The following is a 16,315-nucleotide window of genomic DNA, read 5'->3' as shown; positions in this document are numbered from 1 at the left end:
AGTAACTAGTTAAAAGTTTTCAGATAAATGTAGTGGAGGAAAAGCTATCAGAATACTTTATCCCGGGGGATATTGTGTGTTACAGTTGCTCCATTCAAGTGTAGTAAAATGTAGCATGAAAGAAATTATCAATACCAAAAATAGTAAACTTATATATATATATATATATATATATATATATATATATATATATATATATATATATATATATATATATATATATATATGTGTGTGTGTGTGTGTGTGTGTATATATATATATATGTATATATATATATATATACACACATATATATATAGGCGCACACACACACATAAAGCTGTAAATATACAAATACATATATATGTAGTACATATATAGTACAAGTATAAAGCAGCAAAAATGGATAGTTGTCATACTTAATTGAAGTAGAGTTTAATTAAATGTTCTTCAGTCCAAAATCAGAATAACTACATTTCACCATGGCTTTTTGCCCCCATTCCAAGAACATCTTTCTCTTATCTTTTCTTGTCAGTGTTGTTGTCTGAACAGTACTAATTTCTATTACAGCAATAGTGCATCAGTGTCAGTGATGTAACACAGTAACACACCTTATCATTCACCCTAGTCTTTTGTCATTTGTTGAATGTATCTTTTACATGATTCTATAGAATTAAATTTAGCAGACATTTTTGCTCAGTGACAGTACGTTTCGGGAAGTTGAAGAGAGAGCTGATGAGATCTCCAGTTCCTGACTTACTTCTCCAAATGACTATTACGCTAATCCCATAGGTGTTAGTAGAGAAAGTACAGTAGCTCCTGCACAAGATGGTTTCTCTTCTGGACAGCCTACCGCTATTTATCTGAAGACAACGTATTTGACAAAGTATTTTCAGACTCTGAGATTAATGCAGAGTGTGCACAGTCACACTGCTACTCAGTGATGAGAGAAGACTAAATCTGAGCAGCTAGTGGCAGTTGTAGGCAATTACTGAGACAGCCTGATAAAACATCTTGCCTGTAACTGTTCAGATGCACTGAAATCAAAAGAGGTGCCATGGTCTCTGTGTTGATACCAGATCAGTTGTAATAGCAGTACAACAGTGTGATCATTAGGGGATTCATTTAAATTCTTACTGAAAAAAAGATGAATTAATTGTGAGTGTAAAGGGACTGGTGTAGGTGAATTAGATTTTTTTTTTTTTTTTTTTATAATTCCTTACTCATTTGATAAATATGTTTGTTCTGTTCAAAAGCTTATACAACACATCCAGCAGAATAACAGCTGTAGATTTTGTTGCAGCCAGTGATGATGGTTAATTATTTTTGTTGGATGTGATCTGATCATGATTGCATCTTAGTTTTGTTCTGAAGCCAACTGACACTAAGTAGGTGTATAGGTGAGTGTAAGTTTTGCAAAGACATCTGTCTTAACAGTAGTTTATACTACTTCCTAAGGTAAGACCCTTAAGGGACTAGAGCATATTTCTTTGATCACATTGCTTGTATTTGCTCTCAGTCTATCAGATGATGGGTTTTAGGCCACTAAAGATACTATAAGTTATTCTAGTCATCAAGAGTTTCTAAATGAACTCAACTCAGCTGTTGAGTAAAGGGACATTGGTTCCATTTACCCATTTCTGTGTGCTAATTCTTGGACATGGATGAAGGATAAATGACAATTTCCTAACTAAAAATAGCCTCTTTTCACTGATGTCCTGGTGTAATCCCATTACAGTACAGTACAGAGGAATGAGTAATGCAATGCTATGATATTGCAACTAAAAATTTTTTTCCAACTCAAATAACCATTTAATTTCTTACACTCATCAGCAGCAATTAAGTTCTGTTTTTGTTGCAAAATTAGCACATGACATGGGATTGTGGCAAAAAGAGCACTGTATGCCTATGTTTGGCATTAGGTGGTCAACTGACAGTAGCAGTAGCTAGTTGACCACCTTATAAGGTGCTATGAAAAAGTGGATGAGGGAATTCTGAGACCATCTCAGGAGGAAAAGGTTAAAGATGTGCCTCTAAGCAGTCAGACTCCCTTCTTGGTGCATTGTCCTTGTGTAAGATATATATAGCCCTCTGCTGTATCACTTTGTTTTTATAACATTGTATTATTATATAATTACATACACTTATGTAAGTCACACCACATTTTCTATGGGCCAGCTGATGAGAGGCAGCTGTGAATTATTACATAAATGCAGATTCGTGAACTGGAAATAAGTCTTATCTGGTCGTTGTAAACGTTGAAATTGCGTACCACAAATTAAACTAAAATCCAGGTCTATTTGCGTTCAAAAGCATTTTAGAAGCAGGAGGATGGCTCTGTTTATGTGCTTTTGGTGTCCTCAAGTGGACATAATAGCGCATCGGCCTATTCTTTAAATTACTATTGAAGTCAGCTGAATATGTTGCACTTTTCCTAAAGACACATGGATCTCGTATTTCAGACAAATACAAAATCATATTTAGAATAATCTATGTATTTTTTTAGATGTACTTTTATTTCTCTAAAAATCACATCCGTGCTAGTCTGTGACGTATACCAAAACGAGAACAAGACAAAACACGCGATATTTACGTCAAGGGTTAAAGTTGACGTTGGCCATGTGTGCATGTTACCGCATTTGTAACTATGCTATTAAACAGCCGAACTCAGCTATAGACACCTCTTTATTTGTTGTAGAGGACAGTAATTAAATTTTTAGAGTGGTTTGGCGTGTCTAATTGGTTCACTGGTTTGTCTGTAGAGTGGTTGAAGTTTGTTCGAAGTGAATCATCTGTTGTATCATAAAGCGCCGGCTTCCTCATTTCTGCTCATAAAACCACTTTGCATCCTTCAGCTGCAAATCTTCTCAGGATGTCGTAGTTTGATATGCTTAAAATCAGACCGCTTCTGAGTGCCTTAGTTACCTGCAGACTAGCGAGAAACGGTAAGTCAATCTATCTGCGTTAAGTTCAAATAAACAGTTGATTTCAGTCATGTAAAACACTACACTCTGCTTTACTCCGTGAGGAGGTAATGACGCATTTCATTACGTAGTAATGTTGATTCTGTCTTCACAGGTGGCCTTTACACATTTTGTAACAATATGAGTGAAGTATCCAAAGATGGTCAAACAGCCAAGGTGCTGAAGAGAGCCAATGAGGAGAATGAAGAGTCTGCTGAGGTTCAAGCCACAAAACGAAAAAAGTCTGAGGAGGATAATGCAGAAGATGAAAAGAAATATCCAAAAAAGAAAGTGGTGCTCCTTATTGCATACTCTGGAAAGGGATACTATGGTATGCAGGTAAATACCACGCTTGGCTTTCATCTCTGCTTCAGGGACATAGTTTTATGAAAATAAACTAAATTTGCCTAAATGTGTATGTGTGTTACAGAGAAACCCTGGAACCTCTCAGTTTAGGACCATTGAAGATGATCTGGTCACAGCCCTTATTAAATCTGGTTGCATTCCTCAAGCCCATGGTGATGAAATGAAGAAGATGTCCTTTCAAAGATGTGCCAGAACAGATAAGGTTTATACACTGAACACAGTAGGAGTTAATTTCACAATACAAGGCTGACAAGGCAGTTTAGAAGAGAAATGATGAGCACAGATGATACAGTAAAATACTTGTGATTCTTATACAGAGTAATAGTTTTTTAATTAACTTGTTGGTTCTTGTTTCACTGATAAGCAAACTACCAGAATCAGAAGACTAGATATCTATTTAATTTTCCATAGCACTAATAAAAACATGGTCTTAATTGTTAAGTTCCCAAACTTTGCTTTGAACACTTGCTCATATTTTTCTTGAGATCTTCATGTATCAGACCTATTTTGATTGTGATCTCAGCTTGGTCATCTTTCAACTTTTTCCATTGAGACACTTATTTTTAGACTTTTATAATTACTAATAAAATCCAGTTTTTGACACATGAAGTTCCATGTGTTAAAAATGTTAAATGCATGTAATTACTGCTGACTTATTTGCCCATGATATTCATGAGTTCTTTTTTTAGGGTGTGTCTGCTGCAGGACAAGTGGTGTCTTTAAAACTTCGGCTACTTGATGATGTCATTGCGAAAATTAATGAACATCTGCCACCACAAATCAGAGTGCTCGGTAAGATATTAGCTCCATATGTGGACTTGTATTTGCTTTTATTAATTTTTTGTACAGAATTATTGATTTAAACAAGTGAATGGTTCAACGATTTTGCATAAACCCCCAGCTTCAGTGGTTTTGGTGGTTAATAATTCTCATTTTTTTAAGTGAATCAACACAAGAGAAGAACATAATTATTTTTTAATGTTTGTACCCACAGGTCTTAAACGGGTGACTCAGGGTTTCAATTCCAAAAACAACTGTGATGCTCGTACATATTCCTACATGCTTCCAACAGTGGCTTTTTCCCTCAAAGACTATGATCCTGCAAATACAGCTGCCTTTCGCCTGGACAAAGAGACGCTTCAGAATGTGAACCGTCTATTTGCTCTTTACAAAGGCACCCATAACTTCCACAACTTCACTTCTCAGAAGGCACCAGATGACCCCAGTGCTCGTCGCTACATCACAGAGATGTCTTGTGGTGAGCCTTTTATTCGCAGCAATACTGAGTTTGCGGTGATCACTGTGCGAGGTCAGAGCTTCATGATGCACCAGATACGTAAGATGATAGGCCTGGTGATTGCTGTGATCAAGGGCTACGCAAAGGAGGATGTGATGGAGCGAAGTTGGAGGCATGAAAAGGTAGATGTGCCAAAAGCTCCAGGACTTGGACTGGTTCTGGAAAAGGTTCACTTTGACAGGTACAACAAGCGCTTCGGAGGCGATGGGCTGCATGAGCGCCTGGAATGGGACCACGAGGAAGAGGCCATTAAAGCCTTTAAAGAGGCTCACATCTACCCCACCATAGTTGAGACAGAGTGTCAGGAGGGCTCCATGGTCAGCTGGATGTCCACACTGCCTATCCACGACTTTGAAGCCACAGCTACAGAGTCACAGGAAAACAAGGACCATAAACAGGTATCTAAGAATTCAGCACAGAGTAGGAATTCAAAGTTCTTATGGCTGACATAAAATGAATTTTCTTAAATGTTCCAATAATGTATCTCTATTTTTAATCCACAGGACAGTGCAGATGTTGGAAATGATTCTGATTAGGACTGCTGAAAGAAGATGCATTTCTTGCCAAATAAATGGTTTTGTCTTTTTTTTTTTTTCTTTTTTTTTTAGAACTGAGGTTTTTTTTTAGGTCTGAAAGTACTTTTTCCAAGATTGATATTTACAGTGACATTTAATTCTTTCCAAATTTTTCTTGTACAAATGTAATTGGATCTAAACATCAAGAATAATAAACTTAAGTTCTCTATTGGACCCAGTTGCTGTTACGCTTTCATAATTTCTTTCACTATAAATCTGGGATTTGCTATGTGGTAGACTGTAAGGATATACTTACTACTCATACTGTTCTAAAGTACACATTTTACTTTGTGAGTATTTACATTAAAACAACTTTGTAATACATTATAATTTTATGTATTATTATTTAAATTTGTTAGACAGCCACAGTTACACTGTAATATTTGGATTACAAATTTTCATCTCACCAATTTGTCCAGCGAAAACAGTGTATCTCTAAATGTGTTGATTTTTTTTTTTTTAAATATTTGTGATAAATTGAAAAATCAAGTGTTTGTTTATGGGTTGAGAAATTTTCCTACTCCAAGAACAAAATAGAGTCTGACAGTACATTGCTGGAAAATGTATTTTCAGAGCTCAAACAGTCCTCTTTCTGTGTAATTGATAAGCTGACATTTGACTAATGATTGTCAAATCAAGCATGAAACTAGCAGCAGTAAACAGTCAAATGCAACGTACGTATTAATGTAGGAGTGATATGAATCCAAAAATCCAAGACCATAGTGTGTACAGGTCTATATGCAGAACCATGGTCGAGAAAAGTAGTCGTCATCTGTGCACTTTCAACCTCCGGCCACTAGGGGGAGAAACTAAGCGTTTGCTTGTTAAGATAAATGACGCGTTCACACTCAGCCATCTGTTGTAAATCAGACTATCTCTCACATAGATGATATAATTTATTGGTATATGGAAACAAATTCATCATGAAATACGTACAGTTGTATGTGTGATAAAGCAGGCATGTTTCCCCCTTTCAGTGAGTGTAAGGTCATTTTATAGGACATTTGTGCGAGGTTAACTTTGGTTTCCAGCATTTCCGTTGTTCCCAGACGTGACTTGAAAGCCACATCACTCAGTAATCATGGCGCCGGCCAAAAAACGCAACGTGATTTCGGCAACCACTACTGAACAAAACGTTAAAAAAGCTAAAATTGATGTGAACAGCAAAGTCGAGGGAGTACTTGAGAGCAGAAAACACGCGAACGATGTCTTTGACATTCTCGAGGTTCTTCAGGTAAAAATACTTAACTATACGTGCATTTGAGGGAGCTTTGTAACAGAGTACAGCAAGCATGATGTGTGCATTGACAACTAGACATTCTGTCTCTCCAGATAACTAGTATTCTCCCGATGTGTGTGTATTCTGCATGCCTTTCACAGTCGGAAAAAGAGAAGAATGTTATCACCGCCATCAGTGCCTGCAGCAAATTGTTTTGCAGCATGTTGGAGAGAAAGGACCTGTTCATGGGAAAACTACCCGAAGAAGAAGAGGCATTGAGTGGTGAGGAATGAGTGATGCAAATTTACTGTGGTCATTTAAGTATTCAGAGCCTTACCTTTAAGGAAAACTACTACCCTTCATAAAATCCCACACAAATAAAAATTCTGCATTTAAAATGTGTAAATATTACCACCAAACCGCTTTAAGTGTGAAAAGTACAAGCTCAGCTTTAACTTTGACTACTTCAAATAACTGATCACAAAATGCAACTGAACTGAAAACTGAGTTTTGAATACACATTTCTACATTGCTTCTCATAGATTTTATTATGATCAAATGCTTTCAATGGAGTTGTAGGTCATATTTTGAGTATGTTTGATTGTCTTGCACAGGAGGATATAGTCCAGAGCAGAAATATGGGATTTTTATGCGCCACCGTTACAATGGTTGTGTTGAGATGCTGCTCCAGCTCCTCTGCCATAAACTTTATGATGTCAAGGTAAAAAGACTGTCGAATTTTGCTGATCATCAGATAGATTAAACTTTAATTCCGTACTTTTAAAACAGTGTGTTACTAACTACAGGAGAGTGCCCTGTCCTGCCTAATGAAGTTTGCTGCGACAGAAGGACAACATCCCCTGGAGGACTTAGACTGGAGTGAACACTACAGCTTTCCAAGAGAACTTATACAGGTAGGAACTGTCTGTTCTGTTTATGAACATACAGTACAGGCCAAAAGTTTGGACACACCTTCTCATTCTTTGCATTTTCTTTATTTTCATGACTATTTACATTGTAGATTCTCACTGAAGGCATCAAAACTATGAATGAACACATGTGGAATTATGTACTTAACAAAAAAGTGTGAAATAACTGAAAACATATCTTATATTCTAGTTTCTTCAAAGTAGCCACCCTTTGCTCTGATGACTGCCTTGCACACCCTTGGCATTCTCTTGATGAGCATCAAGAGGTAGTCACCTGAAATGGTTTTCACTTCATAGCTGTGCCTTGTCAGGGTTACTTAGTGGAATTTCTTGCCTTATTGATGGGGTTGGGACCATCAGTTGTGTTGTGCAGAAGTCAGGTTGATGCACAGCTGACAGCCCTATTGGACAACTGTTAGAATGCATATTATGGCGAGAACCAATCAGCTAAGTAAAGACAAACGAGTGGCCATCATTACTTTAAGAAATGAAGGTCAGTCAGTCTAGAAAATTTCAAAAACTTTGAATGTGTTCCCAAGTGCAGTCGCAAAAACCATCAAGCGCTCCAACGAAACTGGCTCACATGAGGACCGCCCCAGGAAAGGAAGACCAAGAGTCACCTCTGATGCTGAAGATAAGTTCATCTGAGTCACCAGCCTCAGAAATCGCAAATTAACAGCAGCTCAGATTAGAGACCAGATGAATACCACACAGAGCTCTAGCAGCAGACACATCTCTACAACAACTGTTAAGAGGAGACTGCGTGAATCAGGCCTTCATGGTCAAATAGCTGCTAGGAAACCACTGCTCAGGAGAGGCAACAAACAGAAGAGATTTATTTGGGCCAAGAAACCCAAGGAATGGACATTAGACCAGTGGAAATCTGTGCTTTGGTCTGATGAGTCCAAATTTGAGACCTTTGGATCCAACTGCCGTGTCTTTGTGCGACGCAGAAAAGGTGAACGGATGGATGCTACATGCCTGGTTCCCACCGTGAAGCATGGAGGGGGAGGTGTGATGGTGTGGGGGTGCTTTGCTGGTGACGCTGTTGGGGATTTATTCAAGATTGAAGGCAACCTGAATCAGCATGGCTACCACAGCATCCTGAAGTGACATGCCATTCCATCCGGTTTGCGTTTAGTTGGACCATCATTTATGTTTCAACAGGACAATGACCCCAAACACACCTCCAGGCTGTGTGAGGGATAAGTGACCAAGAAGGAGAGTGATGGAGTGCTGCGCCAGATGACCTGGCCTCCACAGTCACCGGACCTGAACCCAATCGAGATGGTTTGGGGTGAGCTGGACCGCAGAGTGAAGGCAAAAGGGCCAACAAGTGCTAAGCATCTCTGGGAACTTCTTCAAGACTGTTAGGAAACCATTTCAGGTGACTACCTCTTGATGCTCATCAAGAGAATGGCAAGAGTGTGCAAAACAGTCATCAGAGCTAAGGGTGGCTACTTTGAAGAAACTAGAATATAAGATATGTTTTCAGTTATTTCACACTTTTTTGTTAAGTACATAATTCCACATGTGTTCATTCATAGTTTTGATGCCTTCAGTGAGAATCTACAATGTAAATAGTCATGAAAATAAAGAAAATGCAAAGAATGAGAAGGTGTGTCCAAACTTTTGGCCTGTACTGTAGTTTTAAACTTGCTTTCTAAAAACATGACTGGCATGCTGTTTTTCCAGAATGCTACTTTGATATCTCTGTTTGACTCTTTGGCCAGGTGGTGGTAGACAGACTACTTTCTAAAACAGAAGACAACTCCCTGCTGTTCTCCAGGTTCCAGGAGTTCCTTGAAATGGAAGATGTACGCTTTTATGTTATGACCTCTGTCCGTGACAGTGTTGGCAAGGTCATGGAGAAAAACAAAGGGGTAGGAAGCTCCACTTTTCCTGATAGTTGTTTTCACTGTCACTTTTGATATTAAGCAATGATACATTGAGTGTCCTTCTCCTCAGGCGTTGTTGCCAGTGTATCAGAACAATGTGTTCACCCTCATATCCAACATCAATATGCCAAGCCAGGACTCGGAGCTCACCAACTTTATGGTCAAACAAGAAGGTACTTCTTTTGGAGTTTTTACATTTTATAGATAGTTCGTTTTAATCTTGAGCAGTTGCTGTGTTAGGAAAAAGAGTCCAGGGGCCTTATATTTTGGTATTATTTAAGTAATATGTTTTTTCCTTCAGCAAAACATGAGGATTGGAAAGCTGCTAAACTGACTGTAAGTCAAGTTTTCTTAATCTGAGCTTCACATATCTGCTTACAGCTAAAATGTTTCCTAATGGAGATTTCTGCCTCATTACAGGAACACAAGCGAGTCTTTGAGAGGATGTGGCTTGGCTTCCTCAAATATCAGGTATTATCAAAAGTATTAGTATTATCAATAAGCAAGGCTTCTCACTGGTTTTAACAGGCGACATCACATCACCCCTATCCTGGCATCCCTCCATTGGCTCCCTGTGTGTTTTAGAATTGATTTTAAGATTTTACTGATCACTTTTAAAGCCCGAATGGGCCTGGCCCCCAGTTATATAGATGAGATGCTAGTTGACTACGAGCCAGTACACAGCCTTAGATCCTCAGGCAGAGGGCTCCTGGCTGTTCCAAAGTCGAGGCTTAAATCTAAAGGTGACCAGGCCTTTTCTATTAGGGCCCCTCGACTTTGGAACGGCCTGCCCGAGGAGATAAGGGTTGCGGAATCAGTGACATCTTTTAAATCACTTCTTAAAACACATTTTTACAGATTTGCTTTTATGTAATGTTTGTCCCTTTTAATTTGTAATTTTAACCTTTTTAAAAATTTTGATTTTATCCTGTTTGATTATTAATTTATATTCTCATACATGATGTTGTCTTATCTTACTCCTTCATTTTTACATTGATTTGACAGCATCATGTTACGTTATCCCTGCCCTCTTTACTCCGATTCACTTAATTTATTCAAAGTGTCATATTTTTGCATTTGTTGTACACATCGCTCTTATTGCATTGCTTCTGTTTTAGTGTTTTTACTTGCATCTTGTATCCTGTTGTTGTGCCCTCTGTTTTGTCTGTCAAAAGCACTTTGTAAACTTTGTTTTTAAAAGGTACTATATAAATAAAGCTATTATTATTATTATTATTATTATTATTATTATTATTATTATTATTATTATTATTATTATTATTATTATTATTATTATCACAATTTCACCAACATGGCCTAATATACTCTAAATAGTATTTTGTTCTTAAATATTTTAATAGGTTTCAACATAAATATAAACCAGTTTTGTTAACACATTGCTTGATATATTGTATGTATGCACTTCTCTATTGTAGTTGCCAGGCAACATGTATAAAAAGGTCTTGGTGATCCTGCATGACTCCATCTTGCCCCACATGAGTAAACCCACACTGATGATTGACTTCCTGACAGCTGCCTATGAAGTTGGTGAGTCATACACAAGAGCCCGCAGACATAGAATAGTATATTAATAAAACACAACTTATCTATATTACTTGTCTATATTAAAGTGAACGTCTATGAAATACTTCATACCTGGTCACAGAGATGGAACTTATCTGAAAGATGATGATAATATTTTGTTTTGTCTCTGAATTATAGGTGGAGCCATCAGTCTGCTTGCCCTCAATGGCTTATTCGTTCTCATACATCAACACAACTTGTGAGCAATAAAATTTGGAAAGCATTTTTTTTAAATGATTATTCATACTGCTCAGGAGGAATCAGTCAAGTAAAGACACTTACTGCAAAATATTTAATACAAATTTTGTATATGTTTGTCATCCTGTACAGAGATTACCCTGATTTCTACAAGAAGTTATATAATCTACTTGAGCCTTCAGTTTTTCATGTGAAGTACAGGGCACGGTTCTTCCACTTAGCCAACATATTTCTTAGCTCAAGGTAAGACAATTAATCTTTTTGTGATTCATCTTTAGTGTTTTTAAATCCAGTGTCATCTTACTTGAATGCCTTTTTTGGATGATCCCTTACAAATAAATATAACCTATAGAGCAGCTATAATTTCTTCTGTTTCATATGAACAAATTTGCAACTAAATTTCCATCTAAATAATTACTTTCCACAGATGAGACCCACTAAGTGGACCTGACTGGTGGTACCACTTACTAATAATTACAAAACATATCCATATTTTATAATGTGAATGTTTCTCCAGTCATTTGCCAGTGTACCTCGTGGCTGCATTTGCCAAACGCTTGGCTCACTTGGCTCTCACAGCACCACCCACAGCCCTCCTCATAGTGCTGCCCTTCATCTACAACTTGATCCGTCGTCACCCGTCCTGCAGAGTCCTCATTCACAGGCCCAGCGCAGATGGTGGTAAGTATTGGTTACATTTGAATTGGAAGAATCACACATTAATTTGTTTTATGATCCAGGGAAGCATTTCCGGATCTTCTCACATGTTTGTGTGTATCACAGAGCCTTTGGAGGACCCTTATGTGATGGATGAAGAGGATCCTTCTCAGTGTCGTGCCTTAGAAAGCAGCTTGTGGGAAATAAAGGTGTGTAATTATTACGAAAAAATTATCATCCACAACAGACTACAACAAATGCCATTTTTAAACAGATCAAGGAATTGACTCCAAGCCATGCCCCTCTTAGTTGCTGTTGCCTGTAAAGTTGTTATACTCCTCATGTTTCTCTAGGGTGTTTTCAATATTATCAGTGACTTATTCTAATAGAAACAGTTGCATATATTTGTTAGCAAGCAAGACAATTTATTTTTTCTCTATAAGTTATTCGTCTTAGCTATAAATTAGGTGGGTGTGTCATTTCAGGCTGAATAAATACTGTACATCAGTGTTTTTCAACCTTGGGGTCGAGACTACACGTGGGGTCACCTGGAATTCAAATGGGGTTGCCTGAAATTTCTAGTAACTGATAGAAAAATAGAAACTTACTAATAAAAAATATATGGTGAGTTGAGAGAGACGATCCCAATACATAAAAGACATGACAAACTGTGAAGCTGAAACTGAAGCACTGTGGTACTGTTTATCTTTCAAATGTTCATTGTGGTCGGTTTAAGATGCTGCAGCTCTTTCATAATTCATAGTTTGAGTTATTGTTTGTTCAGTATTAATTGTCAGCCTTGTAAATACATGGTGGACTGACTGTACATATCCTGACCAAGGAAAATAAAATTCTCATTTTGTGCAGTAATCTCAACCTGACTTTTCTGCCTCCATCCATAATAACATACATTACATAGATTAAATGTTGTCTAAAATTAACGTTTATTTGCAACAAAGTATAGCAAACTATTACATGATCAAAAACAAATTAATTTTTGCAAAAAATGTCTCCATTTTGAATGTCTGGGTTCGTCAGAAATTTGTGATGTTAAAATGGGGTCACGAGCCAGAAAAGGTTGGGAACCACTGCTGTATGTCATGTAACAGAAACATTAATAAGACTAATTTCACACACATTTTTCATTGTTTACTCACAGCTGTGTGCTAAGCTAGTGAACAGTAGCAAGCGTCTTAAGTTGGGGCAACTAAGGAGTTTTTATTGATCTTCATTAAGGCTAGATTATGGAAGTTGTTCTCAAATGCATATTCTAGTCCTTTCTATGCCTCTGATTTTTGAGAACAAATGTGGCATGAATAAATGTTGACAATATCTGATCTACATCTACCGACCATTTGATTGCTGTTAATGCAACTGTAAAACAATGGAAAAATCCCTCTATAAGTTGTCAGACACCCTCAAACCTAAGCAACCACAGGATATTGTTTTTAGCATGTTACTTTATGTCCATGGTGAATAATGAACCCTCTAAATTCTCAGTCAGTCTACATGTTATAAGTAATATGGTCACTGTTAGTCAGCTGTGGGTGGGTTTTATCTTCATAAAATAAAGATTGCACCAGAGGTAACTGTTATTCTTCTTATTCTTTTTTTCAGACTCTGCAGAAACATTATCACCCAGATGTGGCTAAAGCTGCTATGTTGATCAACACACCTTTGTCAGAACAGGAGGATGACATAGACGAGATGCTGGAAATAACAAATTTTGAGGTAAATTTAATGCTTCCAAACTTAATCTGCAGACAGTGGGTCCTGAAATCCAAAGCACTGATGTATGATGTGGTTTAAAATAGCAGTCAGCCCTTGCAGTCTTTTATGTTTTTTAGCTGCTTATCAAGTAGACGTCTGGCATGAAAGTTGGTCTTGGTGTATTTGTGTGGAGTCAACCATTGTCATTTCTCTCCAGATTTTTGACATTTATTCATACACAAATAGCATTTTAGATCACTCAACATCAATAAAGTCTAAAAATTCTGTTTTGTGTGAACAGGGATATCAATTCACACATTTTCCTTCTTGCTTTGTTTAATGAGAACAGACCTGTATATGCATATACCTGAAACAACAGCAACAGCAGATGTATAGGATATATAGTTGTCTTTACATTTGGGCAGTCCTTGCAATTATAATGTAATTTAGATTTTAACATATTACTTGCAGTAGATTACAGCCACAGATGTATTTGGTGGAAATCTACATAATGAAGATTGTGTGGAGAGATGAGTTTTACAGCCATTTGGAAAAATATCTGTATTAATGTGGAAAAGGTATTGGTGTGTGAGTATGAGTGGATTTGAATTGTAGGGTTTTGGGCTGCAGTTTTTCCTCAGACAGTCAAAGGATGGAGGGTTTTATATATGGCACAGATTGTAGAGTCATTTGATGCAAACTTTAATTTGTGATATTGAGCTACGTAAATTAAATTTAATTGCATTTTATAAATGGTCTCATCTAGTATGTACAGGGTGGGGAAGCAAAATTTACAATGAACATTTAGTTGTTTTTTCTCAGCAGGCACTACGTCAATTGTTTTGAAACCAAACATATATTGATGTCATAATCATACCTAACACTATTATCCATACCTTTTCAGAAACTTTTGCCCATATGAGTAATCAGGAAAGCAAACGTCAAAGAGTGTGTGATTTGCTGAATGCACTCGTCACACCAAAGGAGATTTCAAAAATAGTTGGAGTGTCCATAAAGACTGTTTATAATGTAAAGAAGAGAATGACTATGAGCAAAACTATTACGAGAAAGTCTGGAAGATACTATTAAAGAAGAATGGGAGAAGTTGTCACCTGAATATTTGGGGAACACTTGCGCAAGTTTCAGGAAGCGTGTGAAGGCAGTTATTGAGAAAGGAGGAGGACACAGAATAAAAACATTTTCTATTATGTAAATTTTCTTGTGGCAAATAAATTCTCATGACTTTCAATAAACTAATTGGTCATACACTGTCTTTCAATCCCTGCCTCAAAATATTGTAAATTTTGCTTCCCCACCCTGTATATTAACAGTGTGTCCATGTTTTACTCTCCCCAGCTGATGGAACGGGACTTGAAGCCACCTCAGACCAAGAGCATCCCACTGGAGTTTGAACCAGCCACACAGTTACTAAAAGGAGGGGGAGATGTGTTAGGACAACACTTCTGTCTGGATTAAAACCTGTGGAAAAGATTGGAATACATCCACAATGTGTTGCAATCCTTGGGACCACTTTACCTGTCTGTGTGAACTCTACTTAAAACAAAGAAACACCAATTTAAGATTGAGATTTATACTTTTTGATACCATCTGCAGTTAATCAAATTATTTGGATCCAAATTATGTTGATATATTTTGCTGTGTGATTGCTTTGCAAGATTAAAAACTTTACATTGTACAAGTGTCTAAGCTTGGTCTTAACTGCTTGTACATCTTTAAGATGAACTTAATGTCATTTGCACTGACTGGTCCAGTCTGAATAGACACACTTTCATGTGAATTCTGCTGTTTCTGGAATTACATTCTGACAAATGGACTCATTAGTTGGGCTGTCAAAAGACTGCATTGCTTCTTTTTCCCCATCCTGTGTTTTTTTATAATTTGGTTGATCCCTCAAGTTTCTGTGTTTGAAAAGAGGTTGGAGTCATTTGATTAAAAAGATAATTTGCACAGTACTGACATTACATTAACAAAAGTCACTCATACAAAAGTTAGGGTTAGATTAATACTGTCAGTAACAATACATTCATTATTGACAGTGAAGAGACCTTCTGAACAACATCAAAGATCAAGTATAACTTTATAATTTCCACTTTTTCACCATACCAATAGCAAACATATTACACTTAAACAGTGTTATTCCCCTGTCCCCTGAAAGGGAGGCAAGGGGTATTGTTTTTGGTTTGTTTAACACTAGCAGCAAAACTATTGCTTCAGTTCGTACCAAATTGGGTTTATAGATTGCCAGTGACCCAGAATTGATGTCATTACATTTTGGGAAGAGCAGGTAAAAGTTTCGAATTTTTATGAATTTTAAAATCTGTTTTTCTTCTCCTATTTACTTACAATGGGCGAAATTTCAAATGTCTATAAATACATCAATTTTGTTTCAATTTACTTCAAACTTGGCACATATATAGAGGCAATTGATATGCAGACATCAGCACATGCATAGACATGATGACATCAGCTGGATCGAAGCCAAAATGTTGTGCCTGGCACCACTTGTTGGATATAAATCTGAGTCTTCTGATGTGTTTCCTCTGAGGTGTTGTCTTCCATACTGGCCCTCTACACCTGTTTCTTCTCTACAGTGATGTTTACTGTCATACTTGACCCGATGGACAAATTCAATACAATAAGCAGAGGTTTTTTTGTGTTCATGCAACTGATATTAAAACTTTGATTGATGTTAAATGATGAAAATTCTGGCTCAAGTGAACTTAACTCAGTGTTAGCTGTTGTGTCAATGATGAATATCAACAAATAGGATCTGCAAACTTAGCATGTTAACTTGTTAGGAAATAAAAACATGTATAACCTTTTATAACAGTTTAACAGCTACCTTAACTCTAGATATTTTAACTCCAGATTGGGCTAAACTAGGTTTAAAAGTAGCTAAATTAATATGGGACTTAAACT

The 16,315-nt window shown here is 37.1% G+C and overlaps 2 protein-coding genes across 3 annotated transcripts; both read left to right on the top strand.

The window, feature by feature from the left end:
• The first annotated feature begins 2,567 nt into the window (after positions 1-2,567).
• On the top strand, positions 2,568-5,358 carry pus1 (pseudouridine synthase 1). Its single transcript, XM_030150979.1, has 6 exons — positions 2,568-2,924; positions 3,058-3,281; positions 3,373-3,510; positions 3,998-4,100; positions 4,303-5,003; positions 5,109-5,358. The coding sequence occupies exons 1-6, from the start codon at positions 2,867-2,869 to the stop codon at positions 5,139-5,141; spliced, it is 1,257 nt and encodes a 418-aa protein (XP_030006839.1). The 5' UTR covers positions 2,568-2,866; the 3' UTR covers positions 5,142-5,358.
• Positions 5,359-6,239: 881 nt separating this feature from the next.
• Positions 6,240-15,216, top strand: noc4l (nucleolar complex associated 4 homolog). Of its 2 annotated transcripts, none has more exons than XM_030151110.1 (15): positions 6,240-6,414; positions 6,561-6,681; positions 7,014-7,120; positions 7,206-7,313; positions 9,062-9,211; positions 9,297-9,399; positions 9,528-9,562; positions 9,647-9,697; positions 10,663-10,774; positions 10,949-11,009; positions 11,141-11,251; positions 11,526-11,689; positions 11,792-11,874; positions 13,283-13,396; positions 14,732-15,216. In XM_030151110.1, exons 1-15 carry the CDS (start codon positions 6,262-6,264, stop codon positions 14,849-14,851), a joined length of 1,593 nt encoding a protein of 530 aa, XP_030006970.1. In that variant the 5' UTR covers positions 6,240-6,261; the 3' UTR covers positions 14,852-15,216. The 2 variants fall into 2 exon arrangements, with proteins under 2 accessions (XP_030006970.1, XP_030006971.1); XM_030151111.1 differs by having other exon boundaries at positions 6,240-6,417; positions 6,564-6,681.
• Positions 15,217-16,315: the final 1,099 nt, after the last annotated feature.

The sequence above is a fragment of the Sphaeramia orbicularis genome, chromosome 12 (assembly GCF_902148855.1).
Source record: "Sphaeramia orbicularis chromosome 12, fSphaOr1.1, whole genome shotgun sequence".
Lineage (NCBI taxonomy): Eukaryota > Metazoa > Chordata > Actinopteri > Kurtiformes > Apogonidae > Sphaeramia > Sphaeramia orbicularis.
This window is presented reverse-complemented; position numbering and strand designations above follow the sequence as displayed.

Coding starts and splice junctions, on each gene's coding strand:
- pus1 (XM_030150979.1), top strand. CDS start 2,867: ATGCTTAAAATCAGACCGCTTCTGAGTGCCTTAGTTACCTGCAGACTA. Junction 2,925..3,057: donor CTGCAGACTAGCGAGAAACG/GTAAGTCAATCT, acceptor CTGTCTTCACAG/GTGGCCTTTACACATTTTGT. Junction 4,101..4,302: donor ACCACAAATCAGAGTGCTCG/GTAAGATATTAG, acceptor TTGTACCCACAG/GTCTTAAACGGGTGACTCAG.
- noc4l (XM_030151110.1), top strand. CDS start 6,262: ATGGCGCCGGCCAAAAAACGCAACGTGATTTCGGCAACCACTACTGAA. Junction 7,314..9,061: donor TTCCAAGAGAACTTATACAG/GTAGGAACTGTC, acceptor CTCTTTGGCCAG/GTGGTGGTAGACAGACTACT. Junction 11,252..11,525: donor AACATATTTCTTAGCTCAAG/GTAAGACAATTA, acceptor ATGTTTCTCCAG/TCATTTGCCAGTGTACCTCG.